The sequence below is a fragment of the Eptatretus burgeri genome, chromosome 6 (assembly GCF_056783735.1).
Source record: "Eptatretus burgeri isolate ZD-2024b chromosome 6, Ebu_testis_v1, whole genome shotgun sequence".
In the NCBI taxonomy this organism is placed as follows: domain Eukaryota; kingdom Metazoa; phylum Chordata; class Myxini; order Myxiniformes; family Myxinidae; genus Eptatretus; species Eptatretus burgeri.
The window spans coordinates 21,526,819-21,551,895 of record NC_140966.1 but is presented as its reverse complement, the minus strand read 5'-3'; the positions used below and the strand labels follow the sequence as shown (position 1 = coordinate 21,551,895).

Here is a 25,077-nt window from a genome sequence, read left to right as displayed (position 1 = left end):
ACAACATTGAGTACATTGTGAATGCCGCAATATGTTGTCATGCCCTTTCGGGCTGACGTCACTTCTTTCCATTTTTCTTTTCTCCTGTTGAGACTCTATTTATTGACTTATTTTATCTTCTGCTCTTAGACGTTTCTTACTGCCTGATTACTTTCCCTATCCTGGGATTTTTCATGAACGAGGACAGCCAGGGCTTCCGACACATTCCTCAGTGAGAGTATTTACAGGTATGTGTGAGTAGTCCATTTCCTTAGTTACCCTCTGTAAGACTTCTTGCTGGAGTCTGTTCTTGAATAAGAATATTGCAGTAATTGCAGTTGCATTGTTTTATGATCCTGAACCGCTTGGGTGTGTGGGGAGGGGTGGAGTTCCTGACGAGGTCCTCCCCTCCCCTCTTCTTTTTGGAAAACACTGAACATTTTGGGAGAGTTTTACATCAATCACATTCAAGAATTCATTAATGATTTAAGAAGATTAAATTAATGGATTAATTAAATTAATGGAAAAAGGATTAATGATTCAAGATTATTCATGAATGAATGGAAACATTACTACTTAATGGGAGTATTAATATAAAAGGCAACAAAGAAGCATCTCAAAATGCAAAGCATGTCCACGTCAGCTTTGTACTTAAACTATACTTGATGAAAACGACAGTTAAAATTGTTTTTACATTTTATTCATTTGCTATCTCTATATGCTCATCATAATGGTTTGTTGATTATTTGATGACCAAAGCTAAAGTGGTAAAAATGTTATGGCCTGGACAGATACTTTGAAGCACAATGGTCAATATATAAAGAAACATGGAAGCGATTTTCAAAAACTTAGCGTCTCATGTTTGACAAACCGTGGCAGGGCTAATAAAGGCTATTTATAGTCACTATTACTTTGCCCTTTCACATTTCGACCCAATTATTAATTGTTTTCTCCATATTCTCAGAATCAAGGTTTGTTGAGAATTTGATGTAAAAAGCTCAAATGGGGAAAAATCTCTCTCACTCTCTCACTCTCTCACTCTCTCACTCTCTCACTCTCTCACTCTCTCACTCTCTCACTCTCTCACTCTCTCACTCTCTCACTCTCTCACTCTCTCACTCTCTCACTCTCTCACTCTCTCACTCTCTCACTCTCTCACTCTCTCACTCTCTCACTCTCTCACTCTCTCCTTCTCACTCCTCCGTCCCCTATGCTAATGAGAGAGAGAATGGAATGGGTTTGGAATCAATGTCCTTTCATTATATAACAAAACTAAAGTGTAATTGGTGGTCAGAAGTTTTATTTTTATTATTTAGTTTTTTTCCCTCCCTCTACCCCTTTTTTTCAAAGGGCATCAGGAAACTTCCCCACCCTTTGGAGAAGTGTGTGAAATTGGCTGGCAACGATATAGAAATCGACTTAACATATTTTCTGGCCTTGTTACTCGTGCAAGACTTTTTTTTTTATGTTTGGGGGTGAGGAGAACCTTTTGACCCACACTTTATGAAGCTTCCAAACAAATATCTTATGTTGGATGGTTGTCAGATTGTTGCAGATTTGTGTTTTAACTCCCTGCCAAATAACATTTTGAGCTTGAGAAATGTCCACATTTATGCATAATTCCATGTCTTTTGGATGCCCAAATTATTTCCGTGATGCGTGTAGATTATGAAATTTATCTTGGCGGGGAGGGTAGGGGGAGGTGGAATTGTGTTTCAGGGATTCTTCAACTATTTATTTGACTAGGTAGTTGGCCAGGTAGTCGAAACGTGGGGACAATGGAGGGAGCGTATTCAAGGTGGTGAAGATGATGCAGAGGAGAGGTTTAGCATGTGGAATGTCAAGGGAATTCCACATTTACACTGGTTTGAAGCAGGGAAGCACATTCAGCCCACTAATGTTCATTATGGCGAAAACCAGTCATCTGGAAAGTCAGCATGAAAGACATTCTCAGGCGGATACTGTGTGCAGACAATCTGGCAATAGTAGTGGAGAGTGAGCAAGATATGCAAGAAGCACTGGAAGGAGGCATGGACTGAAGGTGGGCCTGGAGAAGATGGTTGTATTGTGGGTCAGACAACAGAGAGAGAAATTGAGCATCATTGGAGGTAAAATAGATGATGCAGAGAAATATATTTATTTACCGAGGTAGAATGGATATCAGTGGTGGTAGTTCTGAGGCAAAGGTACGGAGAGGGATCCAAGTAGATGTTTAGGCATGGAAGAAAGCAGAGAGTTTGATGGTGGACAGAAAGATATGGAGGTTGAAAGGGAAAGTCCTGAAGTCATGTGTAACGCAGGCATACCAATACAGTCTGGAGACCGTCACCCTGATAGAACAGCAACAACGGAGGCTGCAGGTCTGCGAAAACAACTGGGTAAAGAGGATTGCAGGAGTGTAGAGGGTGGATAAATGGAGGATGGACAAACTGAGGAAGGATATCAGTATGCAGAACTGAGCTCTATAGGAGGATTCATAAAGTACCAGCTGAAGTGGGGTTCTGTTGGAGGCAGATTGATTTCTCAACTGAGCAGATGTGTTGAGAGAGCAAGGTAGGAAATAAGTAGGTACACTGCAGTTGAGGTGGTGGAACTGTGTGAAGAGGATGTCAGAAAGATGGAAGTGGATGGAAAGTGTAAAGAGATGGCTGGTGATAGAAGGTGTTTGAAGAGTGTTGCGGACAGAGCAGAGCAGCAGCTCAGCACCAGTTGGCCTCACCCGTCATATAGGGATTGTGAGGAAGAAGTATAAGAACTAATATCTATAAAAAATAAAATCTCCACATTCCTGCACCCTGAAAACAGCATCTCTCCCGAACTGTATTGACCTCCAACATCCGAGGCCTTTGCTCCAATCTGACAGTTCTCTCGGTCCAGGCTGTTGCTGATAAACCAGACATTAACAGCTTATATAAACATGTCGCGCATTCTTTTGTCCCTCCCTGGTTGTTGTCTTCTCCGGTTCAACAGGATTGACCCACTCTCCAGTGGCGAAACTGCAGTTTGCATCAAGAACTCCATTTCTCACTGTCAGTATGTGGCTCTTGCTCCTTCAAACTACTTTAACACCTATACTGTATATTATCAAGGCTGAAACACAGATCAACACAACCAATTACAAAGTTCCAAGTGCATTGACACTTTTTAATATTCTTGGCTCAACATTAAGAATGAAATTGTGCATAACAAAAATACTCCTGTCGAAAGAGACCTCAGTTTGTATGGTGGAAGGTGGGAGGGGAACAGGAATGGGAGTGGCACGTGAGGGAATGAGGACCCATCTCTCACACAAAACGCCCCCCTCACCCATTTTCAATATTTTCAACTTTTCAAACAATCGCACTCATGCCTGAATATTGGCCCTTTTTCGTATTTTTACTATTTGTCTCCACTTTTAATGTGTATTTCTTTGCATTATTTTTGTAGAGGTTTTAGTGACAGCTTCTTGAATCAAATTACCAGCTTATTCAAAGTTCATAATTCTTGGTATAGTACTTGACAAAGTGCTCTGTACATGCATCATATTTCCTTGAATGTCTTTGTTTTCTCTACAAGATTGAGGCTCATGGAAGAGTAATGTGACGGGATAAGAACTGACAGGGCAGCAGGACAAGTCTTTGACAATAAGCAAGATAATGAACAGACAGGAAAAGAGAGGAGGGGAAGAAACACTGCAATACACCGTGGAAATCAAGGCCGTCAAGATTATTGGAATTTCTAGCGATGAAGCTGAGTCTATGGGCCTATGACTTTGCCATCGCAGACAGGTTGGTGGTCTCTCTGTCTTCTGGCACCTCCTTTCTGGTCTTACACCTTCAGCTTTTTCCATGATCCCCCCCCCCAGGTTTCTGTAGAGCAGGCATAGTCCACCTTCAACCCCCTTTTGGTGAAACTACCTAAATCCAGGAGATCATGATATTTTCTATCCTCGTTAACTCCCCCTCCCCCACTCTCATCCCATCCATCTAATTCTTCCTCCTTCCAAATTTCCAGTTTTTCCTCCTGATTGTTTCCTTCTCAATCCAACTTGCCCACCCCTTGAATCATCTGCCCCCCCCTCCCCAATCTACCACACACCCATTGTTTGTCCAAGTCTGCCTCTATCTTGGCCTCCAACTCTGCTGTTGGTGTCTCTCCTCTCTCTCCATTTGTCCTGTTGTATTCTGATCCTTTTAGTGGACTAGTAATAGTTGTTCCACAAGCCTCGACTATGTGTCCATAAAAAAACTGCAAGGAAGTACGAGGGTTGGGTCAGAGGGGTTCATAACAACAATAATAATAATAATAATAATAATACCATTCCTTTCGTGCCGTAAGACACATAGGGCTGCCGAGGCAATTTCTTTGGCAAAAAATACAGTCCTGGATGGGTTGCCACATCGATGCAGGTTACCCCGAATGGTTATTACTCCAGTAAGCTGATACTCATTTTACTGACCTCGTAAGGATGACAGGCTGAGTCAACCATGCCTAGTGTTAATTCAGCAGCCTGACAGGGGCTTGAACTCAAGACATGAGGATCTAAAGCCAGGCACCTTAACTCTTAAGCAAACACTAGGCCTTTGGAAAGATTAATAGGGGTAATAATGATCATGGGTAAGGATAGAGGATGACATGAGATAGTGGCACAGCTTCCTTGATTGAAGTGCTGGAGGGAAGATTAGATGAGCACAGCCTCTGAAAAAGTGAGGAACAAAAGGGATGAGGTGAGCAGTCGGTCTGGATTTTGGAAGTTAACCAGGATGATGTTGCTGGAAAAACACACATCCTGGAGTTGTTGGTGGGGGTCATCGGGTTCAGAGAGCAGAGAGAACTAAAATAGAAGAGAAGTCAATAAAAATCAGAGGCCATTGCATGCTTGTGATGTGAGACCAGCAGAGCTCGTTTTTCAACGTCATTGTAAGCGCTGCAAATAATGTTGAGAGCTTTTGATGATGTATAATCCAGGAGAGATTGATGTGATGCTGATGCACCAGCCGATAGTGGAGAGCAGTTTACTACATATTGAGCTATGGACAAAGGCCTTCTTGACCGAATCATTCTCATTTGAGGAAGCAATGGAGGATGACCATTTTGAGGCTGCCTTTGGAGGCCAGGTTTGCTCTGTCCTCAGTCTAGGAAAGGTCATGACTGATGGTGAAGCTTTGAAGTTCAAGAGTGAACCTTTTCTAATGGCTTCCCCGGGAAATGGATATATGGGTTATTTTAAGGACATTTACAGAGCGCAAGAAGCTTCAGTCGGTACCCTAATACCGGTGCGAGCATCAGAATCGTGTACACTTGGGTTGTAAGCATCTTCAGAATTTAGAACTTAACTCTGCAGGTTCTTACTCCAAAGCTGCCCTTGAACAATGCAGTGATTTGGAGTTTGTCCCAGCGACTGCCATCTTTTTAAAGGTACTGTGGCATATTTTAAAATCCATATGAAGAACAAGCAAATTTGCAAGTTGTACCATACAGGACAGCTGGCCAGAATAATCTTGCCAACGAAGAGCATCGTCAATCTCAGGGTGATTCCCAGCCCACCTTGCTGAGCCATCCTGCCATCCCCATATGTTCGGTATCACTTATTACAATTCAGCCAAGTTGCATGGTTTCCATGACCTTCTCGGTACCGATTTCCCCATGCACCTTCAATAATCGTCATAGCTGTACTTTATTTATTTCCTAGACACGGTTGTGTTCTTTCGACCTTTTTCTTGTCAATATATCAGTTTACCGTATCGACTGTATTTTTGGGTTATGTGTCTTGCTGAAACAGTACCTGTTGATTTGTTTTCTTGAGGGAACAGTGTGATGGGTTAAAATCTTGTATTTGTCAACATTCAGAGGACCATTTATTTTTAACAATCACTAAATACACCATTGGTTGAGATTCATCTCCAAAAACATGGCAGTAATCCACTTGATTGTTTATTCACTGACAGAGAATAGATCATCATCATCATTACCATCAGTTGTTGAGCAACAAACTCGCACAAACTCCAGGCCATTTTCTTTGCAGTCGAATTTGGAGGCCACCTTGAACATCTGATCTACTTAATAAAGGCTGCAACGAATTGTGAGGACCAGAACAAACATCCAGAGACTATACTTTCTCAGAGGTTAAACACTGAAATATATTGGGAATTTTGTCTTCCATTCCTTATGGATGGACAACATGAGAATTGGGGGGGGGGGGGGGTTTCGCACAAAAAGACTTGTTACTGCTTAATGACTCGTTCCTTATTTTCTTCAGGTCAGTCGAGATTGATGCTACCACAGCCTGCCTGGCGGAAGGCTACGGAACTATCCTGCATAATGAGGCGTCATTAGCAAACGGATGCATTGATTTTTTCCCATGACCAAGATGAGTAATTGTTGTACTGTATATCAAGAACAAGGATTGGTCTGAGGACAGAATCATTTGAAGGAGATCATCCTCAAGAGGTAAAGCATGGGATAGAGTTCTCCTCAAAACATCCTGCTTGCTTGTGAGAAAAGAAAGTAGTAGTTCTCTGAAGCAAGTCGAGATACCATTGGCTGATTGTTTGTAAATCAGGGTGAGGTGCTAGACAGACTTAAATGCATGTCCTTTTGTTTGAAATTGAGGGCATCCATCCATTGCTGATGGATGGTTGCCCTCAATCTGATCGCATTTCTGGACACATCGTCCAAGGTGGAATGACCTGGGCAGAAGTCAAATTGATGGTTAGATAAATCCAGCGTTAAAGAAAATATGAAATTAATCTTGAGCTCTGCTACAATTATAGATTCCATGACTTTTTATTTTGGGGAGAAGGCCAACTGTTTTGAAGTTTCAGGTCAGTTTTGGAACCATTCTTGTGAATTTGACTTGCATTGGTGATTTCCCATGATGCATGCAAGTAGCCCTGTGAAAATTACCTGGAAATAATGGAGAAAGAGGGAGCACCACAATTTTCCTATCCTTCGTTGGACACAAACTGACATTGTTGTTTCCCCAACATTTGTAGCAGCTTTTATCAGATTTTGTGCTGACCACTTTTTCAAAACCAATTATCACAACCAAATGTAGTCAGCCATTCCTCCTTCATATGATGAAGATTTCTTCTGAAAAAGCATCTTCAAGGTCTTCCTAACCAAGGAAATAGTATTTTTGTCTGCCATCTTGCATGACCTGACAATATTCAGAGGACCATCTCACCCCCAGAAATACAACCATCTTTGGTTCCATGTTACACAATTGAAAGTATCTTTGCATTTTGGATGACTGGTGGTGCTGGCTTTATCATGGCTTTCACAATAAAGGTTGCAAGTCTGGATGATGATAAGTGCAAGCAGTCTGTGTGTTCCGTGTGATAAGAGACGAGTGGACCTCCTGTTTTTATTCCATGTCTGTCAACTTAAATATGACAGGTGCCACTTTTAATGATCAGAAAATTGGTTCTTTATGTGCATCTCTCTGTATCTCATTAAAAGAAAAATCACATTTCAAGTGCCTTCATACATATTGACCTAGATGGGATACATTTTGTGCTCGATTCAAGTGACTTTAAACCCAACTATACTCGCTTGAAATGAAGATGACAAATTGTTATATTTACCGAGTGCATGCTCGGTTTGATTGATAGCGTAGGAACCTGGCGGTGCCTGACCCATTCTTCACTTCCAGACTGAGAGGTTTGACATATGTTTGAAAGGGCATCTCGTTAAACATAACAAAGTAAGCTGTACTGAACGTTTTTCACAATTTGATGATTTGTTAATCTTGTAGGCAATCTTATCCAGCACCTCAGGAGATGTTTCTCCAGTTACTGTTGCTCTGCATTTATTCAGTTTTGGACCACTTAACACAGTGTGTGTGAAATTGAACTTTTGCGTAAATAATCAATGGATATTAACTTTTTGTTGATAATTTTTTCGTGAAAATAGGAGGGAGGTTGTTAGGTCGACAGCAATGTAATGATATTGTATAAAGCAGTTGAATACCGTTTACTGGTCATCACTCGCTGGAATTGCAAGTCATCAATCGATTTTACCCTTCTAGATATCATTTCTGCAAAGGAAATACATCCTATTAAGTCAATAAAAAATCCCAACTGGATTGTACATTGTAAACAGGAATGGATTTGGTATTGTACTGGATGCAACAATGGAACAAACTGCTTGTTGTAAGGTACTACATGTGATGTGTCCAGAGACAAATGCTTGCAAACATCGTCAACGTGGCAGTGCATCCTCAAAATTCAAACGTTTTACTTGTATCATATAACCTTGGCTCAGAGATGTTTACCTTGCTAGAGGGTTTCAGTATTATATATTATGTACTCTTGATGATCATCGAGCATTCCATTCGACAACATGACATATTATGATATATTATCGGACATTACCAGTGAGTCATGCATATACACACCTTACCTTCCAGATACATTACCCAGCATGCCCATTTTGCTTACCACTGGTTCAAGCTGTTATTCAGATACAGAAACTGATGTTAACAGAATTCCCAGGTGCTCCACTGTGCCCCTGAGTAACCACAGAAAATGCTTATACATGTATTTACCTGAATGCTTCATCAATGATGTTTTTCTTTCTCTGTTGTATTTGATTAATCCCATTTGCTGCCTTTGGTGACATTTAAGAACACTTTTTTTGAATATGTTACCTGTAGCTTCTTGTCTATTAGCATAATGTCTGTCGAGCTGTTTTAATCTATTGATAAGTTCTGTGCTGCATATGGTGGCTCTCACTGTTCTGAATATTTCACCTCCAACTTTACCATGGAAGTGCTTTTTAGGAATCAGAAGCACCTGCTCCCTACGGGAGCCGTCAAGGGGGTCATGTTATACCTATTTTACTCCAAGGGGCCCCAGGGTTACACACAAAAAATTCTTGTGATTGGTTCAGCCGTTTTTGCAGTACCTGGGAACATACAGACAGGCTAAGCGCATGTAAGTGGTTACCACCCCTATTTTAGGGCATACCCTGACTTGAGTGACATTTTTGAAAGTCACAAAGACTACTACTGGTCATGAAATTTGGTTCATTGCACAGACAGTGTTCCATACTACCTTAAAATAAATAGGTTCATGGCTCTATGATGTATATTACTGAACCTACAGGATTTTTATTGAATATACATGCCCAGTATTGGCCTTTTTTTCTTGTTTCACCTTAAAATATGACATATATTAGACCATGCAAAAATACAACATTTAAAACATTCTATATTAAATTTCTCATCTAATCAAAACCCACTGTCTGAGAAAATCAGCATTTTTGTCGGTCAGTGGTGGATTCGCATGATATATGCATATTCTGGCCTATTTTTATTTTTTCTTGTTTTATTGCCTTTTTAGAGCCTGGGACTATGAAATCCCCTAACAAAATGACGAGTTTATCAATAACTCATATTCACGTGTCCTAAATTATTCAACTTATTACCAATAATCAATGTAAAAAAAATTGAGATTATCCGGGTAGATACTTCATTACAGCGGCTTGACCGAACTTTCCAACCCAAATGTCCGACTGCGCGTCACGTTTTTAAAAAAAATGCTTTTATTCTTCCGTGCATCAGATTATTTTCACTAAAATTTATTTACAAATGGGGCACAGTGATAAAGATATAATAGTACAAAAAAAAAAATTGAAAACATGCATGGCTTTGGTTTAGAGTAATTTAGCATTTTTGTCTGACTGCACGTCACATTTTTTTGAATTCGTTAAAAAAATAAAATTTCTTAAAAAATTTTTAAAATATTTTTCCAGGTATTTAAATTTTTTTTTATTAATTTAGAAGGCAGTCAAAACAGTTTTGGAGAATTTCGAGAGTTTTTTGTTACTCCCAGAATTGATTGAATTGAAAATTTACGTCCAAGAATTTATTCGATAAATCTCTCTTTCAGTGCTTTTCAGTATCTAACAGTCACTGAATAGAGCAGTAATAAAAAAAAAATAGGTATGTATTATTTCTTAATAATCCCAGAAATTGGTATTTTGATTACTAGATTAGTTGCTAGAATAAGTAAAGTTACATACTATGACCTTCATTTATTTTGCCAAAAAAGAAAAATTATGTAATTTCATTGAAAACTCACAAAACCATCAGAATAGGTACCCCTTCTTCAAAGTATCATATTTCGGTGTATATATATATGTAATTAAGCTATACGTTTTTTTGTTCTGAATTTAGTTAGACACACTTTCAGGAACATGTAGTGAGAAGGCAATGGAACAAACTTCATTTTTTGACATTTTTGAAACAGAGTGGTAACCACTTACATGCGCTTAGCCGACAGACAGACGGACGGACGGTGAATTATAGTAAGATGCTGCTGTCCATTCCTACGGTGTGAAATGGAAAAGCATCTCGCTTATCAAACAATTTGGTGTGAAATTTATTTTTATCAATAGCGATTTGCAATTCGAAAAAAAAGAGTGAGACCAAAGAGTTTGGTTTTCCTTTTCTTTTATTTAGTTATTTTGGAAAGATGATGCTGTGAAACCGATCAAATACAAACCCATTACTAATTGCCAGCAAATTGTCAATAAATCTCAAGGTGTTTCCACACCTTTTTGTGGTTTATGTTGGTTTATTTCTGTTCATGTTCTGGACACAATGAAACTCCTACACTTCCAGGAACAAATTTGCAAAGAAAGGGTCAGACTGATGGCTAACGCATTGGTAACACAGCAAATCTGTGATGTAAATCTCTAACGACGTGTGGAGAGGCGAGCATAGCTTTCGATGCACACCATAAAATATCTACTGAGTCGACTTGCAACACACAGATTACATCTCTCAGCAAGTAATGTACAATCTCTACCCACCCAGAGGGTGGGTACTCTCCTTACTTGAACAGCACGAGGACATAACCCGGTGAGAGAGAGAGAGAGAGAGGGACGCGCGCGCGCGCGCGCGCGCACACACACACGCGCACACACACACACACACACACACACACACACACACACACACACACACACACACACACACACACACACACACACACACACACACACACACACACACACACACACACACCTGTTCCTAACAATTCTATCACACAATAAAAACTACAAAACACAAAATGAGCAAGAAAAGAGCAATCAAAGATTACAGACCCATGCTCGGACTTGTTTTGTGTGGTGGTTGCTTACTGGTGCTTCGTAATTAATGAGACATAACTAGAACTGCCACTTTATAACTGCTGATGGTGATGACTGTGTACTAAGACATTCCGCTTTGATTGGACACCTGACCCTGGCCCATGATGTTTATTTTTATTCAATTGAATTAAATTAAATTAAATTAAAATGGGATTAAAATAAATTTCAATGAAATAAATGAAAAACAAATTCGACAAATTTCAGAAAATTAATTAAAAATACAAAACTAGAATATCTTGGTTGGATGAGTGTCCACCCCCTCTAAGTTAATACTTGGTGGAAGTTCCTTTGACAGCAATTACAGCTGTGCGTGTGGTGGTATAGGTCTCTACCAACTTTGCATACCTTGATTGTGCAATATTTTCCCATTCTTCTGTACAAAACTGGTCAAGCACAGTCAAGTTGTGTGGGGAACGTTGATGGACAAGAATTTTCAAGTCATGCCACAGATTTTCGAATGGATTTAGGTCAGGGCACTGAATGGGCCACTCAAGGACATTTATCGTTTTGGTCCTTAGCCACTCCAATGTAGCTTTGGCTGTGTGCTTCAGGTCGTTGTCATGCTGAAACGTGAACTCTTATCCCAATTTCAGCTTTTCTGCAGAGTAGGCAGACTTTCCTCTTGGATTTTTCTGTGTTTTGCTGCATCCATTTTCCCTTGTATCCTGACAAATGCCCCAGTTCCTGCTGTTAAGAAATATCCCCATATGTTGATGTTGCCACCACCGTACTTCACAGTAGGGATGGTGTTCTTTGGGTGATGTGCTCTGTTTGGTTTGTGCCAAACGTAACGTTCAGCATTTGGGCCAAAAAGTTCCATCTTGGCTTTGTCAGACCACAAAACTTTTTGCCACATTGCTTCAGAATCTCCAGAGTGGTTTTTTTACAGCGCGGCGACATCACGCTGCTATATAATTGGCTATTCTGTCCTGTGTCTTCTGTGACGTCTTCTGTCACACTTATGGCCGCGTACGTACCTTTGATCTGAGGGCTATAAATATATATTTGTCCAACGTCACAACTCTTCCATTCATGCATGCTAATTCACCATGTCTACATTTAAATTTTGTAACTGCAAAATTGTTTCATCATTCTTAACCTAGACTTTTACTGCCCCCAGCCACGCGATATCGAAGTATTCGCTTCGTTTTTTTTTTTTTTTGCATACCTCAAAGTGGGCTTTTTTGAGTAATGGCTTCCTTATTGCCATCTGACAAGACAGGCCTGCCTTGTGGAGTGCTTGCGATATTGTCACATGCAAACAGTCTTTGCCATAAAGGCACGTAGCTTTTCAAAGTTGCCATTGGCCTTTTCGTGACCTCTCTAATTAGCCTCCTCCTTGCTTGGTCATCCAGTTTGGAGGGACGGCGTGATCAAGGTGGGGTCGTGTTGGTACCATACTCCTTCCATTTCTTAATGATCGTCTTGACTGTGCTCCAAGGGATATTCAAGGCATTTGAAATATTTTTATACCCTCCCCTGATCTGTGCCTTTCCACAACTTTATCCCAGAAGTCTTTTGAAGGCTCCTTGAAGCTCATGGTTGAGTCTTTGCTCTGAAATGCACTTCTAAGCAGAGGAAACCTGCAGGAACAGCTGATTTTATTGTGAAATAATCAGAATCACTACAATTTAACACAGGTATAGGCCAATTAACTTTGTGTGTGATTTTGAAGGTGATTTGGTTATACCTGAACGAATTTACAATTGCTATTATAAGGGGGGTGGACACTTATCCAACCAAGATATTCTAGTTCTGTGTTTTTAATTAATTTTCTGAAATTTGTAGAATTTGTTTTTCACTTGGAAGTTGTGGATTACGATGTGTAAATAAAGGTGGATAAAGTCTGTTTTAATATAATTTAATTCCAAACTATAAGGCAGCAAAAGGTTAAAATTTTGAAAGGTGTATACTTTCTGTTGATACTGTATGTGCATGCATATTTTCAGGGTTTTACTGGAAGTTTTACTTATCTTGGGTGATGTTCCATACCTAGAATGCAATCCAAGATTGATTGTTATGGTCACGTGTTTTTTTTTTTTAATGTACAACTACCATGGACTCGCCTCTCCACATGTCGTTATTGAGATCGAGGTCTTTGGGGTCCTCGGGACTTTTGGGTCTTCAGGGTCTTTTGGGTCCTCGGTGACTTGGTATTTGGGGTCTTTTTGGTCCTCGGTGACTTTTGGGTATTCAGAGTTTTTATTTTTTTTCTCGGTGACTTTTGGGTCTTCTCAATGTTTTGGGTCTTTTGATATTTTGGGTTCTCGGGGACTTTGGGGTTATCTCGGTCTTAAGGCCCTTGGGGAATTAACGTTCAAACAGGATGTGATTAATAGCCAGATAGTCTTCACGGACCGACGGACGGCTTCACTACTTCACCACCTCACCGTGATTTTTGTTTTTATATTTATAGATGTAACCTTTAACTCGATTTGTTAACTTCTCTCAAAGAAATGATACTTTTTCACTTAATTTCATGCCAGTTAAATTTTGCAGCATAATTTCCAAGCATTATCCTGAACATTCTGTTCACCAAACTGCTAAACCATCACATTAAGCAAAACAATGCTCTGAGTGGGGTTTGATGGGGGTATAGGGAAAGTTATTGAAATTTTAATAAACAACAGATGGGCTGTGCATCTGCCCCTGAGAGTGTGAAGCACCTTTCTTACTTGTTAGCACAACCTGTTTTCTCATTCACTTTTGCTCTATGGAAAACCGAGCACAGTGCCATTCATTACGTGCCGCTTGCAGATTTTCAGTGACGGATACCTGGTATTGTGTAAATTGCATCCGATTTATTACGTTCAGGAATTTTAAAGGCATTTGTTTTGTATCACCATATTTTATTGTGCTGTTCAACCCAATTATAGCTTGGTGAGGTTAAGATAAACCCGGTGTTTGTTCTTTACATACAGCAGGGGGCAGTATTCATAAGCGTGTGACCCATTTTCCAGATTTTGTGGGTGAAGGTTTGGTGATTGTTCCACACCTTTTCTTTCTTTTCTCATTGTTGTTGTCAGCAAGTGTGGGGGGGGGGGGACACAAGAGCAGCATTTGTGAGCATGAGGTTGTAGTTGGAAGCTAAATGTGTTATGAACTGGGATTAATTCGGTGCATTGCTTCTATTAAGACTGTGCTGCCAATCTGCATTGAATGTGAAGGGTCTTTTTGAAGGGTATGGCCCTGTACATTTGGCCAGGAATTTAGAATTTATTCAGGGTACTGGTAATAATTCACCTACTTTTTCTGAAAAACACTGTGGTGTTTCATGTCCATTGGCTCATACAAGCAGACGGACCATATTTTATCGTACATCCGATAGATGCGTCAGTCATTTGATTCAACGCCTTGACAAAATAGCACCAACCTGGCATTTTATCATCGGGTCAACAATTGAACCGAGATTGAGCAGCTCAGCGGCATGTGCCCCATCTCTGTGACATCTTGTCGGATATGAGGTATTTATTTTGTAACATTACTGAGTATGGAAAAACTTAATTCTTCTGTGTTGTTCATTGAATAATAGAACTCCAGAATTTCTCTTCCTCTGATTTTTGTTGTTATTGACAAATAATGCCAAAGATAAATGGTTGTTCATTCCTGAGAAACCTTCGGAGGAGCTGCCACTTGCAACATTTTGGTATGAACAAAGGTTTGACCTTTCCATTTGTTTGATCTTGACAGCTTTCTATTTTAATTGTTTTGGGCAAGTTGTTGATTCTTGGAGGTAATGGTGGTGCTAAAGTTAACGGTGGCTATTTCTTGGGTGTCTTGTTGTTTGTTTGCTTTTCATTTGTATGCAGCAATACCCTCTGCTAATTAGGGCAGGAATTTGGAATTTGTTTATGGTGCCGGTGACAGCTCACCCATTCTTCGTGAAGGACACTGTGGGATCTTTAACGTCCACCAACTAATGCTGGCAAACAATCCATTTAACATCCATCTGAGGGACGGCGCACACATCGATGAATTACCCTGACTGTGAAACACTGGGGTGACAGTTTATACCTGGGTCGGGATTCAAACCCAGGTGAGACAGCTTGGAGGAGAGTGTGCGTACCTCTAGGCCAACCTTTCAGCCTTGCCTTATTGTAATGCATGTTAACCGGGTGGCCACATCTCATTTTTGCAAGAAAAACCTCAAAGAATAAATATTTTCTTTGTTTCTCTCATTTCTGGTGGTACATTCAAAATCGTTTGCTGTTTGTCAACTTTTCTTTTCAGCCTCTGTTGGCCATCTTCCAAAATGGGGGCTTATGGATGTGGTCTCGTTTTTTTTTTGTGTGTGTGCGTCCATGACCATATCTCGGACATGTATGGACCGATGCTGTTCAAACTTGGCACACAGATAACGAATGATGGCTGACATATGCACGTCATATTTTTTTTCGAGATCAGATCCAAGATGGCCAACTGGCAGCCATTTTGTTACTTAAATGTGTCCCCATCCATTTCTCAGACATGCATGGTCCGATTTTGTTCAAACTTGGCACAAGCACAACACATAATGCCATACATGTGTCCCTCACTTTATTTTGTGATCTGATCAAAGATGGCTGACTGGTAGACTGGTGGTCATTAAGTACATAAATATTGGCTAACCCTTTAACTCCATCCAGCAAAATTACAAAAACAACGGGGGCTATATGACGTTTTATGTCTTTTTTACTTGTTGTTTGTTGTAGTTTTTGCACATGATGAGTATTCCACACACACTGCATCCATGTGGATAATGAGTCTCTTTTTTGTTTTCTTTGAGCATATCCAGCTTTCAAGTTCAGCATGAATTTTGGTTCACATTATGCTGAACAACATTGTAAATGTTTGTTCTATCTTGGCTGTGTCAACAAGGTGGTCTGGTGTTGTTTATATCACGCCACTATGTGGAAATGAAAGCCGGATGACCTACATACACTTTCAGAATTCTGGAAACGTTTGTAATTCACACCTTTGGTTTGAAAGTAAGGTCTTGGCACCTGCTGACAAACCAATCCTGCGGAGGGGATTTGTATGATGAAATAATATGAAATAATATTAAATTGACCAATTAATTGAACATTGTAATTTTAATGCTTATGTTGACAAATCAGAATAATATGAGTGTAACACCATTTATTTTGGAAATCATTTTTCAACCAATGCTAATCAGATTTTTCATAATTTTGCGAACCACACAGCTTTGATACTTGATCATTGTTGATGCTTTTTTCATTTAGCTTGATAATACACAATCTATTCTCATTTTTCAAAATTTTTTGTTGAACTTTCCCACTTGCGCAATTAAAGGATAAGACATGGTTAACATTTATGTCACTCGCTCATCCACCTGTTTGTTTAGTCAGACTTGTCACATGCTTTGGTCCACCCTTGATGTTTAAACATTATGTTCTTAAGCATCAAAGTGAGCAATCCCCCCTCCTGCTCATGATTACATCCGATGTGTCAAGCAACAATGGTATTTCGGGCCGTTTTTTAAATCTTCTTTTCAATTTGTGGGCCCATGCGTTGCATAGTTCCTTGAATGATTCTCTTGTTATTCACCCAAGACTCAAAAAAGCAATGCTGAACTGTGCAAGGCCACCAGGCGCCAAGACGCGTAATCACTCTGCCATATATTTTGGCTTGCACATCCCAATTATGCATACTTTCTGAACAACATTAAAAGGATTTGATTTGAGACTGAGCTGTAACTGTTTTAGTGCACAGCATTATCTTTTTCATGGAAGAGTATCTTGCTGATTCTTTTTGACCTTTTAAATCTCATGCCTCATTTGTATAGCAACTTCCCATTGTGAAACGGCTTAAGCACTCCCTTCTCTGCCTAAATCCTGCCTTTGGCAATAAAATCCCACCAGGCTTTCAAAATGTCCCTGCTCGGACACACTCCCAATTCATCGCTTTTAGTGGAACGGTTAGTTTGACCAATGACATCACGATCTTCCCAGGCTTCTGTAACACTGATAAAGGAAAAATGTTGGATGCATAGAATTCCCTGAATTTCTACTCTTTCAAGATTAAAATGTGGCTGGTGCTTTGTGCAGGAGAGAGTCGGTGTCAAGTTAAGGGAATTAAATCGGAGTTTGGTCACATTTAAGCGCTGTTGTTTTACAAATGCATGATTGTTCTGAGAAGTAATGCCTGGATGAAATGTAAAAGCTGAAATTCGTGGAGTACATACATGCGAATGAAAGAGCACATTCGGAAAACAGGTCTGTTCTTTGAGGAACTCCTCGTTGTCATTGGGAATGGGTTTGGCTTGGCTCAACCTACCTATATATAGCTACCCTTACATCCTGTTAGGGATATAGCTTCGGTGATACTGTTGCGGGCCTAGTATCGGCTGCGAGCAGGACCGCAAGGTGGAGCAGTAGGGTCGGCTCCACCGAACACCCGGAATCTAGATCGTCACCCGAGGGTACGGGTCCCTTACAGGACCGTGAATCGTCAATAAATCAACCACGTGTTACAGGGTTATTTTCCAAACTTCAAAATACCTAGAGGCCCACGTGGCGAACTACCGAGTATTCACACCCTCGACGGAGCTCGAACGGGACGAGTCGTTTCCGTGCTCGACCCGTGCTTAACCCGAGCGGATGGTTACAGAGGTCCCGTCGGTCCAAATGCACACAACTACAGCAAAAACGGCCTTTTTAATTACCCAACATGCACCGTGTTAAATCAATGAAGAAAACACAGAAACGAGCTGATACATTCAACAAATGGATATTTATTTACAATAGGTGGGGAAGGAACACACAAGAGTAGAGTTAAACAGACTATAAAGAAATGAAATCATGTACAGCACAAGCACTTAACAGTTCCTATTTAAAGACGGGCCCACAGACAGACACACACCCAAAAGAAACGAAAGGGACCTTCCTGCCTCGTGCGGTCATCAACGAGACGAGCGAACCAGGACGAGACCAGCCGGGTCGAGATGTGACCGGAGCAGCATCAGCGATGACACGAGACCACAAGCGTCGAGCAGACCAGACCAGCACTAGCGACGACACGAGACCAGCAGCGTCGAGCAGACCAGACCAGCGCCAGCGACAACACGAGACCAGCAGTCCAGCAGCGACACGAGATTCGAAGACCAGCAGACCATGAGACCAAAAGACCCCGAGACCAGACGACCAGAAGGCCCCCGCAACATCGTGCCGTCCCGTCTATTTCTTCTCGCCTCCCCCCCCATCGGGGCGGTGGGAATGAGTCTCACCCCTCCGCACACCTCATTCGCCAGGGAAATCCGTTGTCTCTCCATGATTGGTCGGGGGGGGGGGGCGTGTCGGGGCGTCTCGATTCCCTGCCCCCCATAGAGGCTTTGCTTCTCTTAGAGCCCGACCGACTTACGGCCACATCGCTCGCACCCCCCCGGATTGAGAGAGAGACAGAGACAGAGACAGAGACGTCAGGTTTTCGTGAACTCCGCCCACGTACGTGCTGACACGCACGCGTGCAATGGTGCTGGTGGAGGATGGCGGGAGGAAGCGAAGACGGGTGTCGTTGGTGTTGTGGTTGTTATAAAAAATCCTAACTATCAAAATAACTTCGCAGCGCATGTATGTAATTCCCATTAGAGACAGGTAGGGGGCCCTAACTAGAAACACACACTTACCGATATAACTGAGCTATAGGGATGGCTGTCTGTTTGTGTGCACAAGGCTTCCAGATCCGTAACAATACATGTGGATAGATTCGAATAGTTGTTTAATAGTGCATGTTAGCATCAACATGACATGTAATTACTGTAATTAAAGAAATGATGTCAAGTTAAGTATTGAGAAAGCTGTCATATTCCCTGCCCCAGTGTTTGTGTCAAAGCCCTGTCTCCTTCCACCTCCCCCCCCCCCGCCCCCCACTCCCTTTCCATACATTCTGCAACATCCCCTGATTTGATCTGTCTTTGTGTAAACTGCTATCCTGTAGCACCCAGAAGTCCATGTGGCCCAAGTGGAAGACAAGCATATATGGACATGTGAGACAATGTGGCTCAGCGAGGAGGATTGGGGGGAGGGGGGACATGCAGCACATGTTGGGAGTCCTCCCCCCTCCCTCTGTAGTGTGTCCAATAATGACATGCATACAAAGGACCTCTCCGCACGGGGTTATAAAAAGGCCAAGCGCGTGCTGGGCGGCGTTTTCTTACTGGCACGCTCAGACTGAGGATCGCAGATGAACTAAGGCCACTCTTAATAAATAATAAAAAAAAGCATTCCAAATTGAGCACCTGAAATCTTCCAAGATTTTCCAGGCTTATTTAGATCATTACACATCCTTTCTTAACTCAATAACTTACATCATATTATCAAGAAATCCAGCTGCCTTGGTGAATGGGACTCAATGATCCAAGATCTTGGTAAATTTCCCAAGCAGTGGTAACACTGTCGAAGGTTAGTCTCTCCCAGAAAGGATCGCTCAGCCTCCTCCCACTCAGGCTTCTGCTCAGCCTCCTCCCACTCTGGCTATCACGATTTCCACTCCCCTCGTGCAGCTTGGTGTTGGGCATATCGGCTCTGTCGGTGTCTTTTTAAATTTTCATTCATTTATTTATTTATTCAATATCGATGTACCGGCAGGGTCATATTGGTATTATTTAAAATTTCAAAAATATAAAGAATTTTTTTTTCACGCAGCTTCCAAAAATACGCAATGGTCCATTACGTATTCATATATAACGTACACATCATTGACACACGGTAATTACCTCCGCCACCGAAGGTGAAGGAGGTTGTTTTTACCCCTTTCTGTCTGTTTGTGTGTATTCCTGGTGTTGGCTTAATGGTTAGAGTGGTGGGCTTTGGATCCCAGGGTCCTGAGTTCAAATCCCACTCAGCTGTTGAATTAATACCAGGTGGGGTTAACTCGGCTTGTCATCCTTCCAAGGTCGGAAAAATTAGTGCCAGCATGCTGGTGGACTGCATCGGAGTGGCGACCTGTCCAGGTTTGTGCCCAACAGCCAAGAAGACTGCTTAAGCAGCACCAACACTCTGCACTGAGTATGGTCCCAATCTCCTCTTCCTCTGTTTGTGTGCAGGATATCTCCAAAAATTGTGGATGGATTCGGATGAAATTTTGTGGACATGTTGGGTGTGTGACGGAAGAATTGATTCAATTTTGGTGAAGATCCGGATCCGGATCTGATAATTATTTTAAAAGTGATTCTTCACCATTGAGAGATAGTGCTAAACCAATATATAGCACGATATCTCAAAAAGTTGAGGACGGATTCGGACGAAACTTGGTGGCCATGTTGTGTGTGTGACAAGCAAGAAATGTTTCGATTTTGGTGAAGATCCGGATCCGGATGTGATAATTTTTTAAGTGATTCTTCACTATTGAGAGATCGGGCGAAACCAGTGGTCCCCAACCTTTTGATCCCACGGGCCGCATTCACTACTCCCAAGGATGTTGGGAGCCAGAAAAAAATTGATGCATTTTATTGAGAAACTTGATACTGACAAACATTTTCAGAGTCAATGAGAAACTTGATGCATTTTTTTCAGAGTCAATGAGAAACTTGATACTGCTTCTGCTCTCCCAGGATCGAGTTGATGTCAGGCACCAGATAGGAGGAAGCAACACGAAGAGTGTCTTCCAGGTAGATGCATGTCGGACAAGGCATTTCGGTTCTTGTTCTTGGAGTACTTCAGCCTGCTGAAGAACTGCTCGCACAAGTATGTGCTGCCAAACATGGAAAACAACTTCTGGGCATGCTTGATCAGGTTGGGGAAGGTCTGGTGGGGTAGCCCCCTGTAGAATTCCTGGAGTTCCTTCTCCAGGAACTGGGCCTTGATGTCGATGTCACTCTTCAGCTCGATCAGCTCCTCCTGCAGGTCCGTTGGGGCATGCAAGGGATCGAATGAGAAGGGCATGGCGAAGATCTCGAAACTGACTTTGTGCTTGCAGGAGTCTTGGAATCGTTTCTCGAACTCCTTCTTCAGATGGGCCACCTCTGTAGCATACCTCTCACCATCAAAAACAGTCTCATCCTCACCGTGCTGGCCCTGCAAAGCAGTGAAGTGGTCGAGTCGGCCTGCTCGAAGTTGTGACTCCCACAGCTCCAGCTTGTTCTCGAAGGACTGGATGCAGCCATAGAGGTTGTGGACCAGCTTGCCTCTTCCCTGCATGGAGACGTTGAGGGCAGTAAGCGGCAGTGGCTGGCAGCGGCATTGTGTAAGGCTTTTCAGGTCACGGCGCCGGCCGGCAGTGGCATTGTGTAAACCCCTTTAAAATTGCTACATGGAAATGTGTTTTGATTGGAAAGTCCTCGCGGGCCGCAGTATAGGGCTCCACGGGCCGCAGGTTGGGGACCAATGGGCGAAACCGATATAACACGATATCTCAAAAAGTTATGGACAGGTTGGGTGTGGTAAGAACGAATTGATTCGATTTTGGTGAAGATCTAAATCCGGATCTGGATACGAGAATTATTTAATTTTTAAAGTGATTCTTCTTTATTGAGAGATGGGGTCAACAACGATATATATAATGATATTTCAAAAATGTATTGGGCCCAATATGTTCTCGTGGAACAGGAATTGCGTGGCAGAATATGCGCTCCACCAAGTGCCCTTTTAGTTTTTCAAAGTATTCCCACACGAGCCCCCCCCCCCCAATAATGAGAATGGTTATTTTACTTCCAACTTCAACTTATATTAAAAATGATTTTGTTTTTAAGCGAGATCAGTATTGGTAATCAGCACAGGTCGGGATCCATCACTATCTGGTATGATTATCGCAGAATGCCGTACCAGTATGATTTTACCGGTATCGCTATCGCAGATCACTGACTCTGCACAGGATTTCTAAAGCACATCCGATTCATGTAAATAACCAATTGGCAATTGTTTTAAAACCAGCCATGACGCAAAGGAATTTTTATTTATTTAACTATTTATTTATTTCATTCAACTGGTATATTCAGAATTCCAACACCGGTATATTGATAAGGAAAATTATATCAATATAACCGGTATATCGATATATCGCCGGAACCTAGTTAGACGTTTCCCTGTTGTTCCTCGCACCACTGGTGACTTGTTGCAAGGATAAACCGCAATGAACTGAAGCACACTGACTCACCACACAAATCCCCTCCTCCCCCACCCCCAATGCCGTGGCTAGCATTTCCACAAGGGACAAGTTCCACCTCTCTCTCTCTCTCTGTCTCTCTGTCTCTCTGTCTCTCTGTCTTTCTCTTTCCATCTTGTTGCCGTGAGTGAATGTGTTGAGGCATTAAGTAATTAAGTTCTATCGTGTTTTCAAGGTTGCAAGGGTATTTATTTTAGTGTCATTTGATAGTTTTGACGCATGAGTGGCTATGTCCTCTTTTTCCCCGACCCCATTTTCTTGTCAATTAATCCTTTGTTTTAATTAACATTGTGTGGTCAATGGCAAACGGAGAAGTCCTCCCGATCACATAAATAATTGGAAATAAATCTATTAACTTGAAGTTTGGGGTCTGCGCAATAAAATCGAATTGCCTGTGCTGGTTGCTTGGCCACTTCTGTAAGCGAACTTGCTGCGGTCATGTGTCTGAGATGCCAATTTGTGCCAAAACTATCCAGGCGGACACGGAGACCTCTTGTCCCCGACTGCCTGGTGGCACAACGGTCTTGAAAACCCGTGACTGTTTCAATATCATCCTAAGCCCCCATGAAAAAGGGGGAAACACTCAGGTCTCCTCAAGGCTCTGAACTCCTTGAAATGGAATACCTTGTTTTAATGTCAATGATGAAATCTTTTATCTTTCAAGCTAAATCCCAATAAATCCATCGATGGATAACTTTTACAAAATTGACTTTGAGCCTTTTATGATGTTTAATAACTGCACACAAGGCGATAGTTTTCTATGAGAGGGAATTATTTTTCATTGACTGTATTTAAATTATCACATTTGTGCACATTGTGTGGCACTGCATGTGAAGCTTCCACAGGTCTTTTTTGCACCCCAAAAGCTTGATAATGTATGTGAATAGGATGATTTATTCCTTGCGATGGAAAAGCTCGCGATGGTAGTCCACTTTCCCCTCCCTGAATCAATCCCTCGTTTAACTCATCTTGTCAGCTGACTTAACTGTCCTCCTTTCAGTTCGTTAATTGATCAGAATGTTGAAGGTGCGACCCTACGTGTAACCTGTGAATTCAAAATAATTTGCTTCCTCCAGTAAGGCTTTTTACAAAAGTTTATATTATGAATGATTTTATAAAAGTTCCATTGATATACTAATTTGTTTTATTTTGGTGTTGTGAGTTGGCATTTAATTTGTGGAACATTTAAATGCCATTGTATTAAATGCTTCCTAAAAATAAATGATTTTTTCCACTCTCCAGTGATCAAAGACTCATGGAGGAAATGGTACATATTTTAAATATTTGTTGATAACATTTGAAGACATCAGTGTACTTTAACTTCACAAGGATGACATTAGTGGACCATGCCAGAATTAACACAGTACAGCTCAGACGATAGAACATTATGAGCTTCATTATTTTGTCATTATTCAGCCTTTAACATCCTGCCTTCACAGAAATAGGATGTTTAACTATCCATTTTACAAATCAGTGCCAACTCTACTTGGCTTCCGAGATCTGATGGAACCCAGCGCGTTTAAACCGAGAAGTCAGACAAATGGTTCGCCTGGTTGGTGTTCCCCCAAATCATGATGCTGGTTGCCATCCAAAGTTTAAATCCCTTATGCTATGTTCATTTGTTCATTGTTTACTATCTCCTTGTAATTTATTCAAAGTTATCCCAGTTGGTATTTGTAGATGTATTGATTCCATGAAATTTGGAAGCTGCAAGAAAATAAAAATATAATGATTGTTCTTGAGTTTTAGATGCCTTACTAAAATTGCTTCCAAGGTCTTCAGTCTGTGTTTCTGGTGTACAAGTCGTTTGATGGATAATATTTTGCTCCCTTCCCCTCCCCAAAGCTGATTGGTACATTTTATATGTTGTGAAGTGTGAACTCTTCATCGATTGATTGTCTTAAAGCAGTTTTTGGTGTTTATGCCTCCAATGGGTGGACATTGTCTTACTTGCCGATGTGGTTTGTGCCTTTTTAACTTCATGCCACGAAGAGTAGGCGAGCTATCGCCAGCACCATTGCCAAATTTCAAATTCCTGCCCTAATCAGCAGAAGGCATTGCATCAGCGACACAGCCGTGCCTTCAGCCACCAATGCTACCCCGCAGCCTTGTCGTGAATACAAGCGGAGATCTTCATTGCTCCAAATGTCATAAAGATCCCTGTGTGGCATAACATCGTCGTTTCTCAATTTATATGTTTACAAATATAAAATGAAAATAGAAATAATTTGCTCAAGTTGCTAGCCTCTCGCATGGGATGGTGTTAAGGTTTGGAAACCGTGGTTGTCCAGATTTTCAACAATCTCTTCAAGACACCAAAACAAGAATATCGAGGCTGAAAAACATGATGATCAAGGCAACCAATTACAAACTCCCAGGTTCTGGTATATTTATATGTTTGAGTCTCCCCAATAATAAAAATAAAATTGGGTGTATAAAATAAATTCCTGTCAAACATGTCCAGTCAGAATGGTGAAAGGAGGAACCCCCATTCCTCGACCCCAACCCCCAACATTTTCTTATTAATAACTTGCAAATACCACCCTTCACTTCGCTGACAGGAGAACTAAAGGTGGGGGAGAAAAGGAGGGCGGAAGAGAGAGAAAGAGAGGGAGGGGGGAGAATGAAGTGGAGGAAGGGGTGGGGGATGGGAAGACAGTAAGAGGAAGGGAAGGCAGACATGCGGTGGAGCGTTAATTACGATTCATACTGTCTCATCAAAATGATTCTGCAGAGAATAACAGTGAAGGAAACAAAATAATGTGTGAAATCCATTTTTGAGCGGTCACACGATAAATATGGCCCAGAGACAGCCTGCCGGATGCATCCGGAGATGAGCCGCCCGGACACAAATACTGCTTG

General features: G+C 41.5%; 1 protein-coding gene across 4 annotated transcripts in view; it reads left to right on the top strand.

Moving 5' to 3' along the window:
• Positions 1 to 25,077, top strand: part of AMBRA1 (autophagy and beclin 1 regulator 1) — a 249,360-nt gene that overhangs the window by 65,625 nt on the left and 158,658 nt on the right. For 3 of the 4 annotated variants that reach the window (XM_085884254.1, XM_085884251.1, XM_085884253.1), the window contains exons 10-11: positions 130 to 227; positions 2,950 to 3,012. In XM_085884254.1, the coding sequence (XP_085740380.1) occupies positions 130 to 227; positions 2,950 to 3,012 (161 nt within the window). The remainder of the gene's footprint in view (positions 1 to 129; positions 228 to 2,949; positions 3,013 to 25,077) is intronic. The other variant, XM_085884255.1, reaches the window with a different exon arrangement.